General features: G+C 41.8%; 1 protein-coding gene across 1 annotated transcript; it reads right to left on the bottom strand.

Annotated features, from left to right (window-relative positions):
* Nucleotides 1-216: 216 nt before the first annotated feature.
* Nucleotides 217-19,293, bottom strand: PKNH_1138600 (SICAvar, type I; the record flags this gene model as incomplete). The annotated part of the gene is made up of 12 exons (XM_002261519.2): nt 217-630; nt 878-1,528; nt 1,994-2,710; nt 3,227-3,895; nt 4,498-5,115; nt 5,423-5,535; nt 5,760-6,291; nt 6,410-7,054; nt 7,344-7,913; nt 8,106-8,215; nt 18,246-19,041; nt 19,207-19,293. 12 exons carry the CDS (start codon nt 19,291-19,293, stop codon nt 217-219), a joined length of 5,922 nt encoding a protein of 1,973 aa, XP_002261555.2.
* Nucleotides 19,294-21,437: the final 2,144 nt, after the last annotated feature.

Raw genomic sequence — 21,437 nt, 5'->3', positions numbered from 1 at the left:
GAATATTCAAACTCCTTATGTCTGTTTATCGCATAATTAAAAAAGGACAAAAGGTGTGAAACCAATATCCTTCATGTTAAACCCTGAACCCTAAACCCTAAACCCTAAACCCTGAACCTAAACGCTAAAACCATAAAAACTAAACCGTCAACCCTAAAACCTAAACCCTGAACCGTGAACCTGAGATCATAAACCCTACAGCATGAACACTGAACCTTAAACCATAAACACGGAACCTAAACTTGGAACACGTTCCATTGGAATACTTTCCATAGGAACACCTTCCATAAGAACTTCTTCCTTAGGAACCTGTTCTTCTTCCATAAATTCGCTTCCCATAAACTCTTGAACCAAAAGTTCCAGAAAATCCTTTTGGTTCAATTGTGTGTCCCCTTTTTGACATTCGTCCAACACTTCAAAATGAATTTCAATAATAGTGCGGCGATTCACGGGACCAGAACGTTTTGTTCTTGTTGGAGTAGAACGAGGTTTTCGTTCCTTCACCAATTGATATTCATGTGGACCAGCTTCTTCCACATGATCAAGGACTTGTTCCTGCACCGATGGACCGCGTATTTCAGCAGGAGATCTTCTGAAACGTGGTCCTCCTTTACCAAGAGGACCAAAATACTACAAAAAAAAAAAAAAAAAAAATGAGAGGATATTTTTGTTAAGAAGATTGTGAAATATTATTTTTACACATTTATTTTTTTTTTTTTTTAACCATTTAAAAATTTTTTTTTTTCCTTTTAACCATTAAAGAAAATTTTTTTTTTCCTTTTAACCATTAAAGAAAATTTTTCTTTTCCTTTTAACCATTAATTTTGTCCATTAAAATTTTTTTTTTTTTTTTTTTTTATTAATTTTTTAATCTTACCTTCCAAAGGTAATAAGCCATAGCAGAAAGACCAATAGAGACAGGAGCCAAAGGAAGAAAAGGGGTAAGAAGATCCGTAATAAGGATGGGACAGACTGTATTCTCTAATGTTTGTTGCATTAGTTTTTGCTTCGATTCGTTTTTGAACAGATCTTTAGCTTTATTTCCTATATTGTCATCGCCAATTTTGCAATTATTATAATCGTCTTCTTTTTGTATGCAGACAAAACAGTCATTAGTACCATTAGTATCTTTGCATGGAGATGTTTCTTCCATAATTTTTTTACTTTCATTAAAAGCGTAGTTTATGCCCTCATCTATGTCACAAAGAGGATGTACCCAACTATTTCCCCTTTTCTTATCATTTGCCACTTTTTGCAATTGTTTTGCATACTCTTTAAGAAATAAACAACCCATCGTTTGTCCAAACGATGGGCCGTTAACACGGCCATTACCATGGGTATAAATGTGCTTTAACCCTGAAGCAAAATGCAAACAAGCTGCTCTATTTGTTCGCCTTTCTGTATGGCCCTTATTATTCCAATTAGTGTCGTTTTTGCAGTATTGTTCAACTTCTTTCTGCTTTGTAGCGTCGTTCATATTATTTAAAAGTGCTGTTAATTCCGTCACGATTTCAGTCTTCAAGGCATTCTAAACATAGAACAAAAAAAAAAAGAAAGTAAGAGGAAAAAAAATATATATGTATGTATACACATATGTATACACATATGTGTATACATATATACATATACATATGTGTATACATATATACATATACATATATATACATATATACATATACATATATACATATACATATATATACATATATACATATACATACATATATACATATATTTACATATATATATACATATACATACATATATACATATATATATATATATACATATATACATATACATGTATATACATATATACATATACATATACATATATACATATATACATATACATATACATATTTACATATATAGATGTACATATATACATATATTTACATATATATATACATATATATACATATATACATATATACGTATATATGTGTATATATACATATATGTATATATGCAGCTGTCTACCGCCCCTTACCCAGTTCACATCGCTGCTTTGTCCTTTTTTGTTTATGACATTTACGTAGTATTTTTTTGCTGCGCATTGGAGTTGAGTACAGAAAGAAGATTTCATTTCATTTATTTTCTCTAATGTTGGTTCCATTTTGGGTTCCTTTTCGAGGAGTTCGTCCATTTTTTGGGGGACATTTTTATTGTTCTTGTCGTCGTTATCATTGCAAGTTGTACTTGCACCTGGTGGTGTTGATGTTCCAATTAAGTCTTGATCAAGGAGGAGGTTGCAATTATTAAAGTCTTCTTTTTGCCTTGTGCAAACAAAACAATCATTAGTATTAGCACCATTACATGGAGTCCGAGGCGAAGACGAAGAATTTTTATTATTTTTATTATTCCATTTATCGAACATTTCTTCTATTTTCGTCTCATCAATGGGACAACTATTCTCCATTTCTTTTCTTATTTTAGTTGCGTATAGGTTAAGTGCTGCGCACATCATAGATTGTTTAAAAAACTTATCATCATCCTGATGACCATTCTGAGTGGTAGCCTCACCTGTAATAGTGTTAATGTAGTCTAACCCTGCTGTGATATGATTACATGCTTTTCTTTCAACACTATGTTCATTACCATCACCAAAGCCTTGGCATGCAGCATTCTTGTTGTTCTTTCCCTTTTCAGCGATATCGTTGAACATATTCTGAAGTGCGTCTTTAACAGCGCCATCCCAAAATTGACACTGTGAAAAGAAAAAGAGAAGGTTATATATATATGTAATTGGTTGTGTAGTATCCGGTCACTGTCTGCGAGGAGTTTTTCCTCTTCCCCCCTAAAGTAACTAAAGCTAATCCCAGAACCTTACTCCTAAACCCTCAAACCTTATTCCCATACCCTAAAACCTTATTCCTATACCCTAAAACCTTTACTCCTATACCCTAAAACCTTACTCCTATACCATGAAACCTTCCCCCTAAATCCGGAATCTAAGTTCTAACACCCTGACCCCTTCCTCCTAAGCGCGGAATCTAAGTTCTAACACCCTGACACTTTTGTCCTAAACCCGGAATCTAAGTTCTAACACCCTGACACCTCCCTCCTGAACCCGGAATCTGACTCCTATACCCCCAAAACTTTATTCTAACACCCCGTAACCTTACTCCTAAACCCGAAATCTGAATATTTTTTTTTTTTCTTATTTTTTTTTTATTCTATCCTTCAGTGTTGTGGTAGGTTGGTTGTTGGTAGTAGTACTTACCCAACTGTGCTTAGAGTTACCGCTAGTCCCGTTTTTGTTTTTGAACCATTTGGGTCCGGCACATCTAATATAATCGCATAAAGTGGACATTTTATTTATTTTCGGTAGGTTCTCTTTTGCGGTCTCGTCAATTTTGGGCTGAACTAATGTTAACTTTTGCGTTACTTCCGTTTGGGTTATGCTCCCATCTGCGTTAGTTGTGTTAATTTTGCATTGGTCAATGCTGTCATCATTCCATTGGCAAGGAACACAAGGTTCCTTGCCACCATTGCAAGTAACATTAATATTTGAATTCCATGAACCAAAAGCCTTCTTTAAACCGGAATCGATAACACAAGTTGATGTGTCTTTCATTTTTTTTGCATATTCCTTAAGAAGGAAACAACCCACTGTTTGTCTCAACAGTGGGTTCTTAAGAAGGTTATAGTTTCCTCCATTCGTTGGATTTTGTTTTAGTTTGTTGAAACCTAAGGTAAGATGTTGGCATGCCCTTTTTTCAGGGCCAGTTCCTTGTCTAGGGGTGGCACCTGGGGTGCCACCAGTGGCACTACCATCTTCCATTGTCTCACATCCACTTCCGGTGTGGTCAGTTCCATTTGTCTTCGTCATTGCTTCGGACAATTCTTTCCATAAGTTGGCGACTTCGCCTTCCTTCTTCCAAAAGTCCTCCTGTATAAGTTGAGTAAAATATATATATATATATATATATACATATGTATATTTATATACATACATATACGCAGATGTATATGTATAAGTATACATTCTTTTTCTTTTTCTTTTTTTTTTTTTTTTTTTTTTTTTCCCTTCTTTTTCGTGTTGTTCTGTAGTATCGGGTTTGCCTTCCCTGCCATCCGGTTAGTGTGTAGTATCCGGTCTTTGTCTTCGAGGAGTTTTTCCTCTCCCTCCCTAAAGTAGCTAAAGCTAACCCCGGAACCTTATTCCTAAACCCTGGAACCTTACTCCTAAACCCTGGAACCTTACTCCTATACCCTACAACACTACTCCTGAACCCTACAGCACTACTCCTAAACCCTGGAACCTTACTCCTATACCCTACAACACTACTCCTAAACCCTGGAACCTTACTCCTATACCCTACAACACTACTCCTAAACCCTGGAACCTTATTCCTATACCCCTAAAACCTTATTCTAAAACCCCTAAAACCTTACTCATACACCCTACAACCCTCTTCCTGAACCAGGAATCTGAATTTTTCTTCTCTTTTTTTTTTTTTTTTTAATTCCTTTTCTTTTTATTCTACTTACTGCACTGTTCTTGCCATGGGCCATCTGAACTCGAGATGCTAAACATTGGAGACGAGAACATAGGGATGCCTCTTTTTGGTCTGTTTTAAGTAAGTCCTCGATGGTTCCATTGACGTCGTCTCCCTTCTCTGTGAGTAATTCATTCAATTTGTCCTTTACATTGTCCGTTTTTTCTTGGTCAAAGGAGCAATCATCATAATTTTCAGTCAATTTGCATTCAATGCAAGGTGTCTTATTTCTGCAATGGTCCTTTTTAATGTTGCCTGCCTTTGCAAAAGCGGCCCTAATCCCTATGTCTATGTCACAAATTTTGCTGTCTTTTTTCATTTTTTGTACGACGGCTTTTAACATTAAACAGGAAGCAAATTGTTTAAACTCTTGGTTATCATAAGGGTTTTGCTGTTCCCCGGAGTACGATTCCTGAATTTTCGAAATATGTTGGAGCCCCGCTGCAACCATCTTGCAAGCCGTCTTATTAGCTTCTTTTGCAGCGCCGGCTTCCCAGCCGGCGCCGCTGCCGCCGTTGCAGTAGTCGGCAACGTCATTCTGCTTATCAGTGTTATTCATGTCTTTCAGCAGTGCTTCTAACTCTGTTCCAAAGTCACCCTTCATGTCATCCTAAACATAAAACGGGAGTTATATACATATATATATATATACATATATGTACGTAGGTACATATATACATATACATATATATACATACATATACATATATGCATGTCTACATATATGTACACATATATACTTATACATATATACATATACATATATATACATATACATATATACATATATACATATATACGTATACATATATGTTGTCTTTGTTATTGTTGTTGTGGATGTTATTATTGTTATGGATGTTATTATTGTTATTATTATTGTTATGGTTTCTATTCCAACATCAGCACACATTCCTTACCCAGGTAGCGGACGCCGTTCCTTTTAATTTTGTTTTATTCCTTTCTTCCCATTTCTTCACAATACACTCCAAGCGACTACATTTGTTACTCTTGTTTTCTTCACACGGTTTACCTATAAGCAGACACAGATAAACACATAGACACAAACATACATATACATATATATATATATATATAGAACAAATTGTTTCTGTTTTTGTTTTTGTATTTTTGTTTTTGTTCTGTTTGTTCTTTTCGTCTGCTGTGGAAAGGTGACAGATGGATGGAACTTGGATGAATTAGTTATTGTGGTGGTACCAGAATTGTGAAGTAGGATTGTGTGGTGTGTCTACTTACATATGGTCTTCGTTAGAGAAGACTTTGATAAGGAACTATTATCATCCTTATATTCAGCGTCCAACTTTGGGTCAATTTTGGACTTCAAATGCGTTCCTGCCCCTGAAGTGCCACTTTCTTTTATTGTGCAACTTGAGTAGTCGGTAAATCTCTCACACTTAAAACATTTATCACCATCATTATTGCAGTCGTTACTTGCATTCTTAATAGTAGCACTCTTCCCAAAAGCTTCATTTATTCCATTCTCTACATTCCTTTCCTTTTTACATGGCAGATCATCCTTCATTTTGTCTGCAATAGCATTCAATAGAACACATTGCATCGTCCTTTTGAATGATTTTTCAACTTCGTTTCCGTCATTGACGTCGTAGACACTCTTTAATCCTGCTGCTATAAGGATGCAAGCATCCTTTCCATTATTATCCTCCAGATGTAGGCAGTGGGATTTAACTTCCTCCTTCTTCGTTTCTATCTTCTCAGAGAGCTCCTTTAGTTCCTTCCTTACACCGTCATCGCCTTCCCACACTTTCTTCTAAAATTGAAATATATATTTATATATATATATATATGTATATGTATATACATACGTACATTTATGTATGTGTACGTATATGCATGTAAGTGTATGTACGTAATAGTTATTTCCTTACCCAAGTACGATCAACCGTGTCTTTGCCACTTTTATCCTGTTTGTTCCATCGGGCCGCTACACATTGGACACGATCACAGAATTTCATGTTATTTACGTCCTTCGCCATTTCTTTTATTTTGTCGTCGTTGTCCTTGACGATGTCCATCAATTTCTCCTTTACATCCTTCTGTACTGCGGTGTTATCTGTGCTAATTTTGCATTCCTCCCATTTCTTTTCATTTCTTTCCCATTTGCATGGAATACAAGTTTTGCCACTGCCATTGCAATTATCAGGTGCTTTCTCGCGGGGGTCCTGCCATAAACTGAAAGCTTTTTCTATCCCTTTATCAATATCACAAACAGCTTTGTATTTCATATGTTTCGCATAGTCATGTAATAATAAACAACCCATCGCTTGCCTCAACGGTGGGTATTTCGTAGATAGGATGCCATCGTTTCCTGTTGAAAACGAAGTATCCGGTTCGTACAGTTGTTTGAAGCCCGCATACAAATACTTGCATGCCTTCCTTTCAGGGTCAGTGGCAATTCTGTGACCATCCACTGTATTACATTCTCCAATCTCTGCTGTACCTTTCGTCTTTATAGCCTCAGACAATTCATCCCACAATTTCTTAACATCACCATTCTCTGTCCAAAAGTTGTTCTATATAAGGTGGTGGTGGTATATATATATACATATGTATATGTACATACGTACATACATCTATGTGTATATGTGTATATGTGTATATGTGTATATGTGTATAAGTATATACGTACATATATGTATGTGTACATATGTACATATATGCATATATGTATATGTACATACATGTATATATGTATATGTACATACGTGTATATATGTATACATATATACATATATACATGTATGTGTATATGTGTAACTGTCATTCCTTTACTACCCAACCAGGTGGCGTATGCCCACTTACCTGTCCACCCGTCTTGTTGTTTTCTTTCCACCAATGCGCCGCACATTTTACTCGTTCACATAACTCATTGTTCTCATTGAAGTTAGCCAAGGTTTTTTGTATTCCGTCGTCCTTGGTTTGGGTGTTCTGCGGGAACAATTTAACCACTTCTTCCTTTACTTTCTCATTGGTGGTGCCATTTGTGTTTATTTTGCAACTGTCATATTCGGTCTCTTTCCATTGGCAAAGGGCATTATTACCATTCGCAGCAGTTTTGAGGGCTTCGTTTATCCCTTCATCTATGCTACAAAATCCTTTCTCCTTTGCTCTTTTTTTTAATTCTTCAGCATATGCTTTTAATAAAAGACATTTTATAATTTGATTAGACAGTTCGTTAGGGTCATTACTCCCATTTTGAGTTGTGTTCATCTTGTTCAACAGTGTTGCCATGTGATTGCATGCTGCTCTGTTTGCAGTATCCAAGTCTTGCACGTTGTCGCATTGGTTAGAAGTGGAGCCACCACTGCCTCCCGCCGTATTAGTGAAGAGATTGTCCAGCTTCTCCTTGACGCTGTCCTTCCAGAATTCCTTCTATATAGAAAGAGAAGGTATATACATATATATATACGTATATATATATATACATATATGTGTACATATATATACATATATACATATACATATATACATATATACATATATGCATATATAGACACATATACATATATACATATACATAAATGTATATGTATGTATATATGTACAGTCTTCCCCCCTGCTTACGCTGCTGCCGCTTCCCTGCTGCGCCTCCTTCGTCAATTGCCAATGCTGTTCTGCACATTGCAAACGCTCACAGAATGACTTGTTGTTGCTGTCTTCCATGCATACTTTAGCTGCGAAAAGAAGAAAAGAAAGAAAAAAAAGTTAATAGGACATGTAAAATGACATGTGTATGTATATATATGTATGCTGTGTGTTGTATGTTGCATTTTGTATGTTGTATGTATGTATGTATGTTGTATGTTGTATGTTGTATGTTGTATGTTGTATGTTGTATGTTGTATGTTGTATGTTGTATGTTGTATGTTGTATGTATGTATGTACTTATGTAGATTAAGTAAATGTATGTCATTCACAATCTATGAAAAATTTTTTCCTTTTTTTTTTTCTTTCTTTTTTCGTTTAGGATTGTTCTAAATTTGCGGTTTAATATGCCATCCGGTCCCAACCATCCTATCCCCACCGTCCGGTTAATACCATCCAGTCTCCACCATCCAGTCTCCACCATCCAGTCTCCACCACCCAGTCTCCACCATCCAGTCTCCACCATCCAGTCTCCAACATCCAGTCTCCACCATCCAGTTCCCACCATCCGGTTCCCACTATTCGATACCTACCATCCGTTCTCCACCATCCGGTTACTACCATGCAGTTCCTACCATCCGGTTCATACCATCCAGGTTCATACCATCCGGTTCATACTATCCAGGTTCCTACCATCCAGTTCCCACCATCCAGTTTCCACCATCCAGTATCCAGCATCCAGTCTCCAACATACGGTGTCTACCATCCAGTTCCTACCATCCGGTTCATACCATCCGGCTAATACCATCCGGTACCTACCATCCGGTTACTACCATCAGGTTCCTACCATCCGATTTCTACCATCCGGTTACTACCATCCAGTTCACACTGTCCCGTTCCCACCTTGCGTTTGACGTGTAGTATCCGCTTTCTGTCTTCGAGGAGTTTTTCCACTCCCCTCCCGGGAGGGATGCTGGGATGCTTCCCTGCCATCCGGTTACTACCATCCGGTCACTACCATCCGGTTCATACCATCCAGTCCCTATCATCCGGTACCTACCATCCGGTACCTACCATCCGGTACCTACCATCCGGTTCCTACCATCCGGTTTCCGTACCGTCCGATTCCTACCATCCGGTTCATACCATTCGGTTCATACCATCCAGTTCATACCATCCGGTTTATACCATCCCGTTTATACCATCCGCTTCATACCATCCGGTTCATACCATCCGATTACTACCATCCGGTTCATACCATCCAGTTCATACCGTCCAGTCTCCACCATCCAGTCCTTACCATCCAGTTCCCACCATCCGGCTTCTACCATCCGGCGTCTACCATCCTGTTCCTACCATCCGGTTCATACTATCCGGTTCCTACCATCCGCTTCATACCATCCGCCTCATACCATCCGCTTCATACCATCCGGTTCATACCATCCGGTTCATACCATCCGGTCCATACCATGCGGTTCATAACATCCAGTTCATACCATCCAGTTCCCACAATCCAATTCCCACCATCCAATTCCCACCATGCGGTTCATACCATTGGGTTAGTACGTAGTATCCGGTTTTTCGTCTTCGAGGAGTTTTACCCACCCCTCCCGGGATGGATTCAGGGATGCTCCCCTGCCATCGGGTCACTACCATCCAGTTTCTACCATCCGGTCTATACCGTCCGGTTACTACCATCCGGTTAATACAGTCCGGTCACTACCATCCGGTTCATACCATCCGGTTCATACCATCCGGTTCATACCATCCACTTCATACCATCCACTTCATACCACCCGGTTCATACCATCCGGTTACTACCATCCGGTTGGTGTATAGTATCCGGTCTTTGTCTTCGAGGAGTTTTACCTACCCCTCCCGGGAGGGATGCTGGGATGCGTCCTTGCCATCCGGTTCATACCATCCGGTTTTTACCAACCGGTTCCTACCATCCAGTCTCCACCATCCACTTCCCACCATCCAGTCTCCACCATCCAGTCTCCACCATCCAGTCTCAACCATACAGTTTCTACCATCCAGTTCATACCACCCGGTCACTACCATCCGGTTTCCACCATCAAGTTCATACCATCCGGTTTATACCATTCGGTTTCTGCCATCCGGTCACCACCATCCTATACCTACCATCCTGTACCTACCATCCGGTTGGTGTGTAGTATCCGGTTTTTGTGTGCGAGTAGTTTTTCCTCTCCCCCTCCCGGGAGGGATGCTGGGATGCGTCCCTGCCATCCGGTTCATACCATCCGGTCACTACCATCCGGTTGGTGTGTAGTATCCGGTTTCTACCATCCGGTTACTACAATCCCGTACCTACCATCCGGTAACTACCATCCGGTAACTACCATCCGGTAACTACCATCCGGTAACTACCATCCGGTTTCTACCATCCTGTTCCTACCATCCGGGTCATACCATCCGGTTCATACCATCATGTTCATACCATCCGGTTACTGCCATCCAGTTCCCACCATCCAGTTCCCACCATCCAGTCTCCACCATCCAGTTCACACCATCCAGTACCCACCATCCAGTACCCACCATCCAGTACCCACCATCCAGTACCCACCATCCAGTACCCACCATCCAGTACCCACCATCCAGTACCCACCATCCACTTTCCACCATGTGGTTGATGTATAGTATCCAGTTGTTGCCTCCGAGGAGTTTTTTCCTACCCCTCCCGGGAGGGATGCTGGGATGCGTCCCTGCCATCCGGTACCTAGCATCCGGTTCATACCATCCGGTCCATACCATCCGGTTCCTACCATCCGGTTCATACCATCCCGGTTCATACCATCCGGTTCATACCATCCGGTTTCCACCATCAGGTCAGTGTATAGTATCCCGTTTTTGTCTGCGAGGAGTTTTTCCTAACCCCTCCCGGGAGTGATGCTGGGATGCTTCCCTGCCATCCGGTTCATACCATCGGGTTCATACCATCCGGTTCCTACCATCCGGTTCATACCATTCAGTTCCTACCATCCGGTTCATACCATCAAGTTAGTGTGTAGTATCCGTTTCATACCATCCGGCTCATACCATCCGTTTCATACCATTCAGATTCATACCATCAAGTTCATACCATCCGGTACCTACCATCCGGTCTATACCATTCGGTTCATACCATCCGATACCTACCATCCGATACCTACCATCCGATACCTACCATCCGATACCTACCATCCGATACCTACCATCCGATACCTACCATCCGATACCTACCATCCGATACCTACCATCCGGTTACTACCAAACGGTTACTACCATCCGGTTACTACCATCCGGTTCGTACCATCCAGTTTCTACCATCCAGTTCCCACCATCCAGTTCCCACCATCCAGTTCCCACCATCCAGTTCCCACCATCCAGTCTCCACCATCCGGTTCATACCATCCGGTCTATACCATTCGGTCCATACCATCCCGTTAATACCATTCCGTTCATACCATCCGGTTCATACCATCGGGTTCCTACCATCCGGTTTCTAGCATCCGATACCTACCATCTGGTTGTTGTGTCGTATCCGGTTTTTCGTCTTCGAGGAGTTTTTCCACTCCCCTCCCGGGAGGGACGCTGGGATGCTTCCATGCCATCCGGCTCATACCATTCAGTTCATACCATCATGTTCATACCATCCAGTCTCCACCATGCAGTCTCCACCATCCAGTTCCCACCATCCAGTCTCCACAATCCTGTTCCCACCATCCAGTTCCCACCATCCAGTCTCCACCATCCAGTCTCCACCATCCAGTTACTACAATCCGGTTCATACCATCCGGTGCCCACCATCCACTTCCCACCATAGGGTCACTACCATCCGGTGTCTACCATCCGGTCTATACCGTCCGGTCACTAGCATCCGGTTACTACCATCCGGTTCATACCATCCAGTCTCCACCATCCAGCCTCCACCATCCAGTTCCTACCATCCCGTTCCCACCATCCGGTCCACACCATCCGGTTCATACCATCCGTTTCATACCATCCGGTTCATACCATCCAGTTCATACCATCCGGTTCATACCATGCGGTTCCTACCATCCGCTTCATACCATCCGGTTACTACCATCCAGTTCCCACCATCCGGTTCATACCATCCGGTTCATACCGTCCTGTTCATACCATCCAGTTCCCACCATCCAGTTCCCACCATCCAGTTCCCACCATCCACTTCCTACCATCCGACTATTACCATCCGGTTCGTACCATCCGGTTCGTACCATCCGGTGTCTACCATCCGGTGTCTACCATCCGGTTCCCAACATCCTATTTCTACCATCCGGTTCGTACCATCCGGTTTCTACCATCCAGTTCCTACCATCCAGTTCCTACCATCCGGTTACTCCCATCCCGTTCCTCTCATCCAGTTACTGCCATCCAGTTCCCAACATCCAGTCTCCACCATCCAGTCTCCACCATCCACTTCCCACCATCCACTTCCCACCATCCACTTCACACCATCCACTTCCCACCATCCACTTCCCACCATCCACTTCCCACCATCCACTTCCCACCATCCAGTTCCTACCATCCACTTCCCAACATCCACTTCCCACAATCCAGTTCATACCATCCGGTACCTACCATCCGGCTTCCATACCATCCAGTTCCCACCATCCAGTTCCCACCGTCCAGTACCCACCATCCACTTCCCACCATCCACTTCCCACCATAGGGCTACTACCATCCGGTTTATACCGTCCGGTCCATACAATCCGCTTCATACCATCAGGTTAGTGTGTAGTATCCAGTTCCCACCATCCGGTCTCCACCATCCGGTCCATACCATCCCGTTTATACATCCGGTTCATACCATCCGTCTACCACCATCCGGTTCATACCATTCGGTTCATACCATCCACTTCCCACCATCCACTTCCCACCATCCACTTCCCACCATCCACTTCCCACCATCCACTTCCCACCATCCGACTTTTACCATCCGGTTCATACCATCCAGTTCACACCATCCACTTCCCACTATTCGATACCTACCATCCAATTCCCACCATCCGGTTCATACTATCCGGTTCATACCATCCGGTTACTACCATCCGGTTACTACCATCCAGTACCCACCATCCAGTACCCACCATCCAGTACCCACCATCCAGATCCCACCATCCAGATCCCACCATCCAGTTACTACCATCCAGTTCACACCATCCAGTTCCCACCGTCCAGTTCATACCATTCAGTTCATACCATCCGGTTCATACCATCCGGTTCATACCATCCAGTCTCCATCTTCCAGTTCATCCCGTCCGATGCCCACCATCCAGTTCATACCAGAAGGTTTATACAATCCGGTTAGTATGTAGTATCCGGTTTCTGTCTGCGAGGAGTTCTTCCACTCCTCTCCCGGGAGGGATGCTGGGATGCGTCCCTGCCATCCGGTTTCTACCATCCGGTTATTACCATCCGGTTAATACCATCCTGTTCCCACCATCCACTTCCCACCATCCTCTTCCCACCATCCAGTTCCCACCATCCGGTTCATACTATTCGGTTCATACCATCCGGCTGCTACCATCCGGTTCATACCATACAGTTCATACCATCCGGTTCATACCATCCGCGCACCATCATCCGGTTATTACCATCTGGTTACTACCATCCAGTTCCCACCATCCGGCCTATACCGTCCGGTCACTACCATCCAGTTACCACCATCCAGTCTCCAACATCCTCTTCCCACCATCCGGTTTTTACCATCCGGTTCATACCATCCACTTCCCACCATCCCGTATTTACCATCCGGTTCATACCATCCGAATCCTACCATCCGATCACTACCATCCGGTTCATACTATCCGCTTCATACCATCGGTTTCATACCATCCGATTACTACAATCCGGTTGGTGTGTAGTATACGGTCCCTGTCTGCGAGGAGTTTTTCCTTTCTTCCCCCTTAAAGCAGCTAAAGCTAACCCCTGAAACCTTACTCCTAAACCCGGAACCCTACTCCTAAACCCGAAACCCTACTCCTAAACCCGGAACCCTACTCCTAAAACCGGAACCCTACTCCTAAAACCGGAACCCTACTCCTAAAACCGGAACCCTACTCCTAAACCCGGAACCCTACTCCTAAACCCGGAACCCTACTCCTAAACCCGCAACCCTACTCCTAAACCCGGAACCCTACTCCTGAACCCGGAACCCTACTCCTAAACCCGGAACCCTACTCCTAAATCCGGAACCCTACTCCTAAACCCGGAACCCTACTCCTAAAAGCGGAACCCTATTCCTAAACCCGGAACCCTACTCCTAAACCCTAAACCCTGAACCCTAAACCCGGAACCCTACTCCTAAACCCGAAACCCTACTCCTATACCCTGAACCCTAGTCCTAAACCCGGAACCCTACTCCTAAAACCGGAACCCTACACCTAAACCCGGAACCCTACTCCTAAACGAGGAACCCTACTCCTAAACCAGGAACCCTACTCCTAAACCAGGAACCCTACTCCTAAACCCGGAACCCTACTCCTAAGCCCGGAACCCTACTCCTAAACCCGGAACCCTAGTCCTAAACCCGGAACCCTCCTCCTAAACCCGGAACCCTACTCCTAAACCCTAAACCCTAAACCCTGAACCCTGAACCCTAAACCCTAAACCCTAAAACCCTAAACCCTAAACCGTAAAACCCTAAACCCTAAACCCTGAACCCTAAACCCTGAACCCTAAACCCTGAAACCCGTGAACCCTACTCCTAAACCCGGAACCCTACTCCTAAACCCGGAACCCTACTGCTAAACCCGGAATCTAATTTCTAACACCCTAACAACTTTACTGTAGCACCCCTAAAACCTTATTCTAACAAACCTACCACCTTATTCCAACACCCCTACAACATCATTCCAACATCCCCCCAATCTTATTCTAACACCCGTACCACCTTATTCTAACACCCTTACAACCTTATTCTAACACTCTTACCACCTTATTCTAACACCCCTACAACCTTCTTCTAATACCCCTAAGACCCTATTGTGACACCCCTAAGACCCTATTCTGACACCCCTAAGACCCTATTCTGACACCCCTAAGACCCTATTCTGACACCCCTAAGACCCTATTCTGACACCCCTAAGACCCTATTCTGACACCCCTAAGACCCTATTCTGACACCCCTACAACCTTATTCTAATACCCCTACAAACTTACTCCTGCACCCCTACAACCTTATTCTGACACCCCAACAACCTTATTCCAACACCCCAACAACCTTATTCTGACACCCCTAAGACCCCATTCTGACACCCCTCAGACGCTATTCCGACACCCCTAAGACCACATTCTGACACCCCGAAGACCCTATTCTGACACCCTTACCACCTTATTCTAACACCCCTACAACCTTCTTCTAATACCCCTAAGACCCTATTGTGACACCCCTAAGACCCTATTCTGACACCCCTAAGACCCTATTCTGACACCCCTAAGACCCTATTCTGACACCCCTAAGACCCTATTCTGACACCCCTAAGACCCTATTCTGACACCCCTAAGACCCTATTCTGACACCCCTAAGACCCTATTCTGACACCCCTAAGACCCTATTCTGACAACCTTACCACCTTATTCTAACAGCCCTACAACATTATTCTGACACCCCCCCAACCTTATTCTGACACCCCCCCAACCTTATTCTAACACCCCCAAAACAACCATATTCTAACACCCGGAATCTGAATTTTCCTGTTTTTTTCTTTTTTTTCCTGCTTTTTTAAATATTCTATTTTTTTCCTTCTTTCTTTTTCTTCCTATATTCTTCCTCCTATATTCTTCCTCCTATATTCTTCCTCCTATATCCTTTCCTCCTATATTCTTCCTCCTATATCCTTTCCTCCTATATCCTTTCCTCCTATATCCTTTCCTCCTATATTCTTCCTTCTATATCCTTTCCTCCTATATCCTTTCCTCCTATATCCTTTCCTCCTATATCCTTTCCTCCTATATCCTTTCCTCCTATATTCTTCCTCCTATATCCTTTCCTCCTATATTCTTCCTCCTATATCCTTTCCTCCTATATCCTTTCCTCCTATATTCTTCCTCCTATATTCTTCCTCCTATATCCTTTCCTCCTATATCCTTTCCTCCTATATTCTTCCTCCTATATTTTTCCTCCTATATCCTTTCCTCCTATATTCTTCCTCCTATATTTTTCCTCCTATATCCTTCCTCCTATATCCTTTCCTCCTATATCCTTTCCTCCTATATTCTTCCTCCTATATTTTTCCTCCTATATCCTTTCCTCCTATATTCTTCCTCCTATATTTTTCCTCCTATATCCTTCCTCCTATATCCTTTCCTCCTATATTCTTCCTTCTATATCCTTTCCTCCTATATCCTTTCCTCCTATATCCTTTCCTCCTATATCCTTTCCTCCTATATCCTTCCTCCTATATCCTTTCCTCCTATATCCTTTCCTCCTATATTCTTCCTCCTATATCCTTTCCTCCTATATCCTTTCCTCCTATATCCTTTCCTCCTATATCCTTTCCTCCTATATTCTTCCTCCTATATTCTTCCTCCTATATTCTTCCTCCTATATTTTTCCTCCTATATTTTTCCTCCTATATCCTTTCCTCCTATATTTTTCCTCCTATATTCTTCCTCCTATATCCTTCCCCCTTTCCTTTCCTTTCCTTTCCTTTCCTTTCCTTTCCTTTCCTTTCCTTTCCTTTCCTTTCCTTTCCTTTCCTTTCCTTTCCTTTCCTTTCCTTCTCATTCCCTTTCCTTCTCATTCCCTTTCCTTCTCATTCCCTTTCCCCCAACCTACATTCCCTTTCCCCCAACCTACATTCCCTTTCCTTCTCATTCCCTTTCCTTCTCATTCCCTTTCCTTCTCATTCCCTTTCCCCCAACCTACATTCCCTTTCCCCCAACCTACATTCCCTTTCCTTCTCATTCCCTTTCCTTTCCTTTCCTTTCCTTTCCTTTCCTTTTCTTTTCTTTTTCTTTCCTTTTCTTTTTTTTTCCTTTTCTTTTTCCTTCTCCTTTTCTTTTCCTTCCCTTCCCTTCTCCTTCCTTCCCTTTCCTTTTCCTTTTCCCTTTCCCTTTCCCTTTCCCTTTCCCTTTCCCTTTCCCTTTCCCTTTCCCTTTCCCTTTCCCTTTCCCTTTCCCTTTCCCTTTCCCTTTCCCTTTCCCTTTCCCTTTCCCTTTCCCTTTCCCTTTCCCTTTCCCTTTCCCTTTCCCTTTCCCTTTCCCTTTCCCTTTCCCTTTCCCTTTCCCTTTCCCTTTCCCTTTCCCTTTCCCTTTCCCTTTCCCTTTCCCTTTCCCTTTCCCTTTCCCTTTCCCTTTCCCTTTCCCTTTCCCTTTCCCTTTCCCTTTCCTTCTTTCCCTTTCCCTTTCCCTTTCCCTTTCCCTTTCCCTTTCCCTTTCCCTTTCCCTTTCCCTTTCCTTCTTTCCCTTTCCCTTTCCCTTTCCCTTTCCCTTTCCTTCTTTCCCTTTCCCTTTCCCTTTCCCTTTCCCTTTCCTTCTTTCCCTTTCCCTTTCCCTTTCCCTTTCTTTCCTTCTCATTCCCTTTCCCTTTTTTTTACTTCTCATTCCCTTTCCCTTTCCCTTTCCTTCTCCTACTTGTTCCCTTCCTTTCCTTCAACTTCCTTCTCTTTCTATTCCTTTTTCTTCCTTTCCCTTTCATTTCCTCTTCTTTCCTTCCTTCTTTTTCCCCCTCCCTTACATCCCCGCAGACACACCTTACGCGCTAAACCGTGAATCCTAAACCCTAAACCCGGAATCCGGAACCCTGAACCCTAAACCCTAAACCCTAAACCCTAAACCCTGAACCCTAAACCCTAAACCCTGAACCCTGAACCCTAAACCCTAAACCCTAAACCCTGAACCCTGAACCCTAAACCCTAAACCCCTAAACCCTAAACCCCTAAACCCTAAACCCTAAACCCTGAACCCTAAACCCCTAATCTTAAACCCTGAAACCCTAAACCCTGAAACCCGTGAACCCTAAACCTTACTATCCCGGACCACAAATATCACTCCCCCAAAGCACACATCTTACTCCCTCACTCTCTCAGAACATCAAATATTACTCACTCAGAATGTCAAATATTGCTCAATTAGATAATTTTTACTTACCTACTTCTAATTCCAGTTTTTCCTTTAGGCACTTCTTCATGCCACCATTTCCTGGTCCCGATGTGCATGATGCTGCTTCCTTGAGAACTTTTTTTAATATGTTATCCTGTGAAGTTGAACTTCCGGGGGCAGACGCCGAACTCCCCTGCTGATAAACTTTTTCGTGTAATTCCGCGGCCTTCTTTTCTCTTAACAATTGAAGAATGTCCTTACTTTCATCTTTACCTTCCTCTATTTTTCCACGATTCCATGTCCCCTTCTTCGGGCACAGTGCCCAACCCATGTATAACCTCATCATTCTCTCCTTACTGTTCAATTTCTGTACCCAATCTGCCAGAGGTTTCCCTAAAATTTGGGAACCCCATGAAATATCCCCATATTTGATACCCTTGCACTTTTCATTAATAATTTCTTTCCCTCCCCCTGCTGCACTCGCTTTAGCATTTTCAACAGTTTCTATAATTTTCTCCACTTCACATTTATTTTTTAGGAGTCTTATCATAGCACTGTAACCTACTATACACCTTAAATATTCCTTCAAATCCTTCGGACCCTCCTCCCCTGCTCCACCCACCGCGTGTGTTGCTGTGGACCCCCCCTTCCGTCCATTCATCCAATATAATGCTTTCATAAGCGTTTTACATATTTCCTTGTCTTGAACAATCCTTCCGTTGTCACTCTGGTATTTATCCCCCGCCCCTTCACACGCACGCGCCACATCCGCGTCGCTGGTCCCCGCATCCATATCTTTCCCTAATTCATCAAGCATTTGCTCCATTTCTTTCTGCAACTGTGCCTGCACACAAAGAACAACAAAAAGAAAAAAAAAGAGAGAAAAGTATATATACATATATATATACACATATATATATATATATACATATATGTACATATAATATTTCCAAATGTTATAGGAACATTTAATTTTTCCCTTTTGGAAAAAGAAATTATAATTCCTTACATAGCCGCCATCTTGACCAGTTTGACCGGTACTTCCTCCCTGACCCTCGTACCATTTTGCTAATAATCCTGCGAATCTGTCCGCCATGTTTATGAATTGTTGTTCTTCTTCTTCTTCTTCGTCTTCTTCGTCTTCTTCGTCTTCGACTTCTATAATAGGGATATTTTTTTCCCAAAATTTCCCACACAGAATCACAAAAGAGAAAGAAAAAAAAAAAAGGAAGAAAAATTACTTCTTTTCTTTATTTCGTTCCTTTCTTTTCTTTTCTTTATTTCGTTCCTTTCTTTCCTTTTCTTCTTTTCTTTATTTCGTTCTTTTCTTCTTTTCTTCTCTATTCCGTTCCTTTCCTTTCTTCTTTTCTTTATTTCGTTCCTTTTCTTTCTTTTCTTCTCTATTGGTTCCTTTCTTCTGTTCTTTATTTCGTTCCTTTCTTCTTTTCTATTCCGTTCCTTTCTTTTCTTTTCTATTTCGTTCCTTTCTTCTTTTCTTTACTTCCTTTCTTCTTTTCTTCTCTATTGGTTCTTTCCTATTCCTTCTTCTTTTCTTCTTTTCTTTCTTTTCTATTCCGTTCCTTCTCTATTCCGTTCCTTTCTTTTCTTTTCTTTATTTCGTTCCTTTCTATTCGTTCTTTTTCTTCTTTTCTTCTTCTACTACCTTTATTTTATTCCGTTCCTTTCTATTCGTTCTTTTCTTCTTTTCTTTTCTATTCCGTTCCGTTCCTTTCTTCTTTTCTTTTCTATTCCGTTCCTTTCTTCTTTTCTTTTCTATTTCGTTCCGTTCCTTCCTTCTCTATTCCGTTCCTCCACTATTCCGTTCCTCCTCTATTCCGTTCCTTCTACTCTATATTCCGTTCCGTTCCTTCTTTCCTGTTCGTTCCTTTCTTTTCTTTTCTTTATTTCGTTCCTTTCTTTTCTTTTCTATTCCGTTCCTTTCTTTCCTTTTCTATTTCGTTCTACTCTTCCTTTTTTTCTTCTTTCTTATTCGTTCCGTTCCTATACTACCCCGTTCCTTTTATTCTTTTTTTTTCATTGCCAAAAAAACAATAATATAAGAAGGGAAGTAATGTTTTCTTCAAAGGGGGGAAAAGAAGAAAGAAGGTTTTATTAAACGGGGAAAGGAATATAAGAAGGATGAAGGAAGGTTTCTTATGGGATGGGAAAAAAAAAAAAGGAAGGTTTAAACGTTTAGGAGGAAAAAGGTTTTCTTTTTCCTCCGTTTAGGGTTCGAACAATAAGATATGGCTTGGTACTTAAGCACCTTAGGGGAAGGAAGGAATGTTTGGTTTAAGGGAAGGAATGTAAGAAGAAAAAGAAGGAATGTTCTTTCTCTTCGGTTTAGGGTTAGAACAATAAGATATGTCCTGCTACTTAACCACCTTAAGGGAGGGAAGGGGAAATTTTTGTTTTAGGGAGGGGAAAAAACGGTTGTTCAAGGTAGGAAAAGAAGGTTCCTTCCTCGGTTATTAGAACAACAATATATGGCCTCCTAATTAACTCCTTAAGGGAGGAGAAGGAAGGTGAGAGGTTCCACTTTTCTTTCTTTTTTTTTTTTATTTCATAGAGGAGAAGGTGAGGAAAAGAAGGAAGGTTTCCTGAAGGAGGAAGGAAAAGAATGAAAGAAGGTTTAAGGGGAAGAAAAAGAAGGTTTAAAGGGAGAAGGAATGGAGGAAAGGGGAAAGGGGAAGGAAGGAAGGTTTAGGGGGAAGGAAGGTTTAGGGGGGTTTGCAAAGAAAGAGTGCTTTAAGGTAGGGAAGGAAGGAAGGTTTAGGGGGAAGGAGAAGGAAGGTTTTCGAAGAGGAAAATGAAAAAAGCTTTATGGGGAGGAAAAGGAAGTAATGTTCTTAAAGGGGGAAAAAGAAGAAAGAAGGTTTCTTAAAATGGGAAAAGGAAAGAAAATTCTAAGAGGGGGTACGAAAAAAAAAAGAATTTTTTAAGGGAAGGTTCTTTTGTTTGCATAAAAAATATGAAAGTGAAAGGAGAGAGAATAAAAATTAAAAATGCCTTAATAATTAATTTGTCACAAAAAATATATCGGAAAAAAATCATGCACTTGTTTAACTTACTTCATTTAGTTAAATTATACTCCGCTTTCACCTCTTCCTAACAAATTTGGCCATCTGCTGTGGCCTGGTCTTTACACATTTTACAATTCCCGAAATATGCCCTATACAGAATATTAATATAAATTGAACGGCATTGATAAGAATAATATTGGAAGAATTCAAATACAGC

The sequence above is a fragment of the Plasmodium knowlesi genome (genome assembly GCF_000006355.2).
Source record: "Plasmodium knowlesi strain H genome assembly, chromosome: 11".
NCBI lineage: Eukaryota > Apicomplexa > Aconoidasida > Haemosporida > Plasmodiidae > Plasmodium > Plasmodium knowlesi.
The sequence above is the reverse complement of the archived record's forward strand: the minus strand, read 5'-3'. Positions and strand labels throughout refer to the sequence as shown.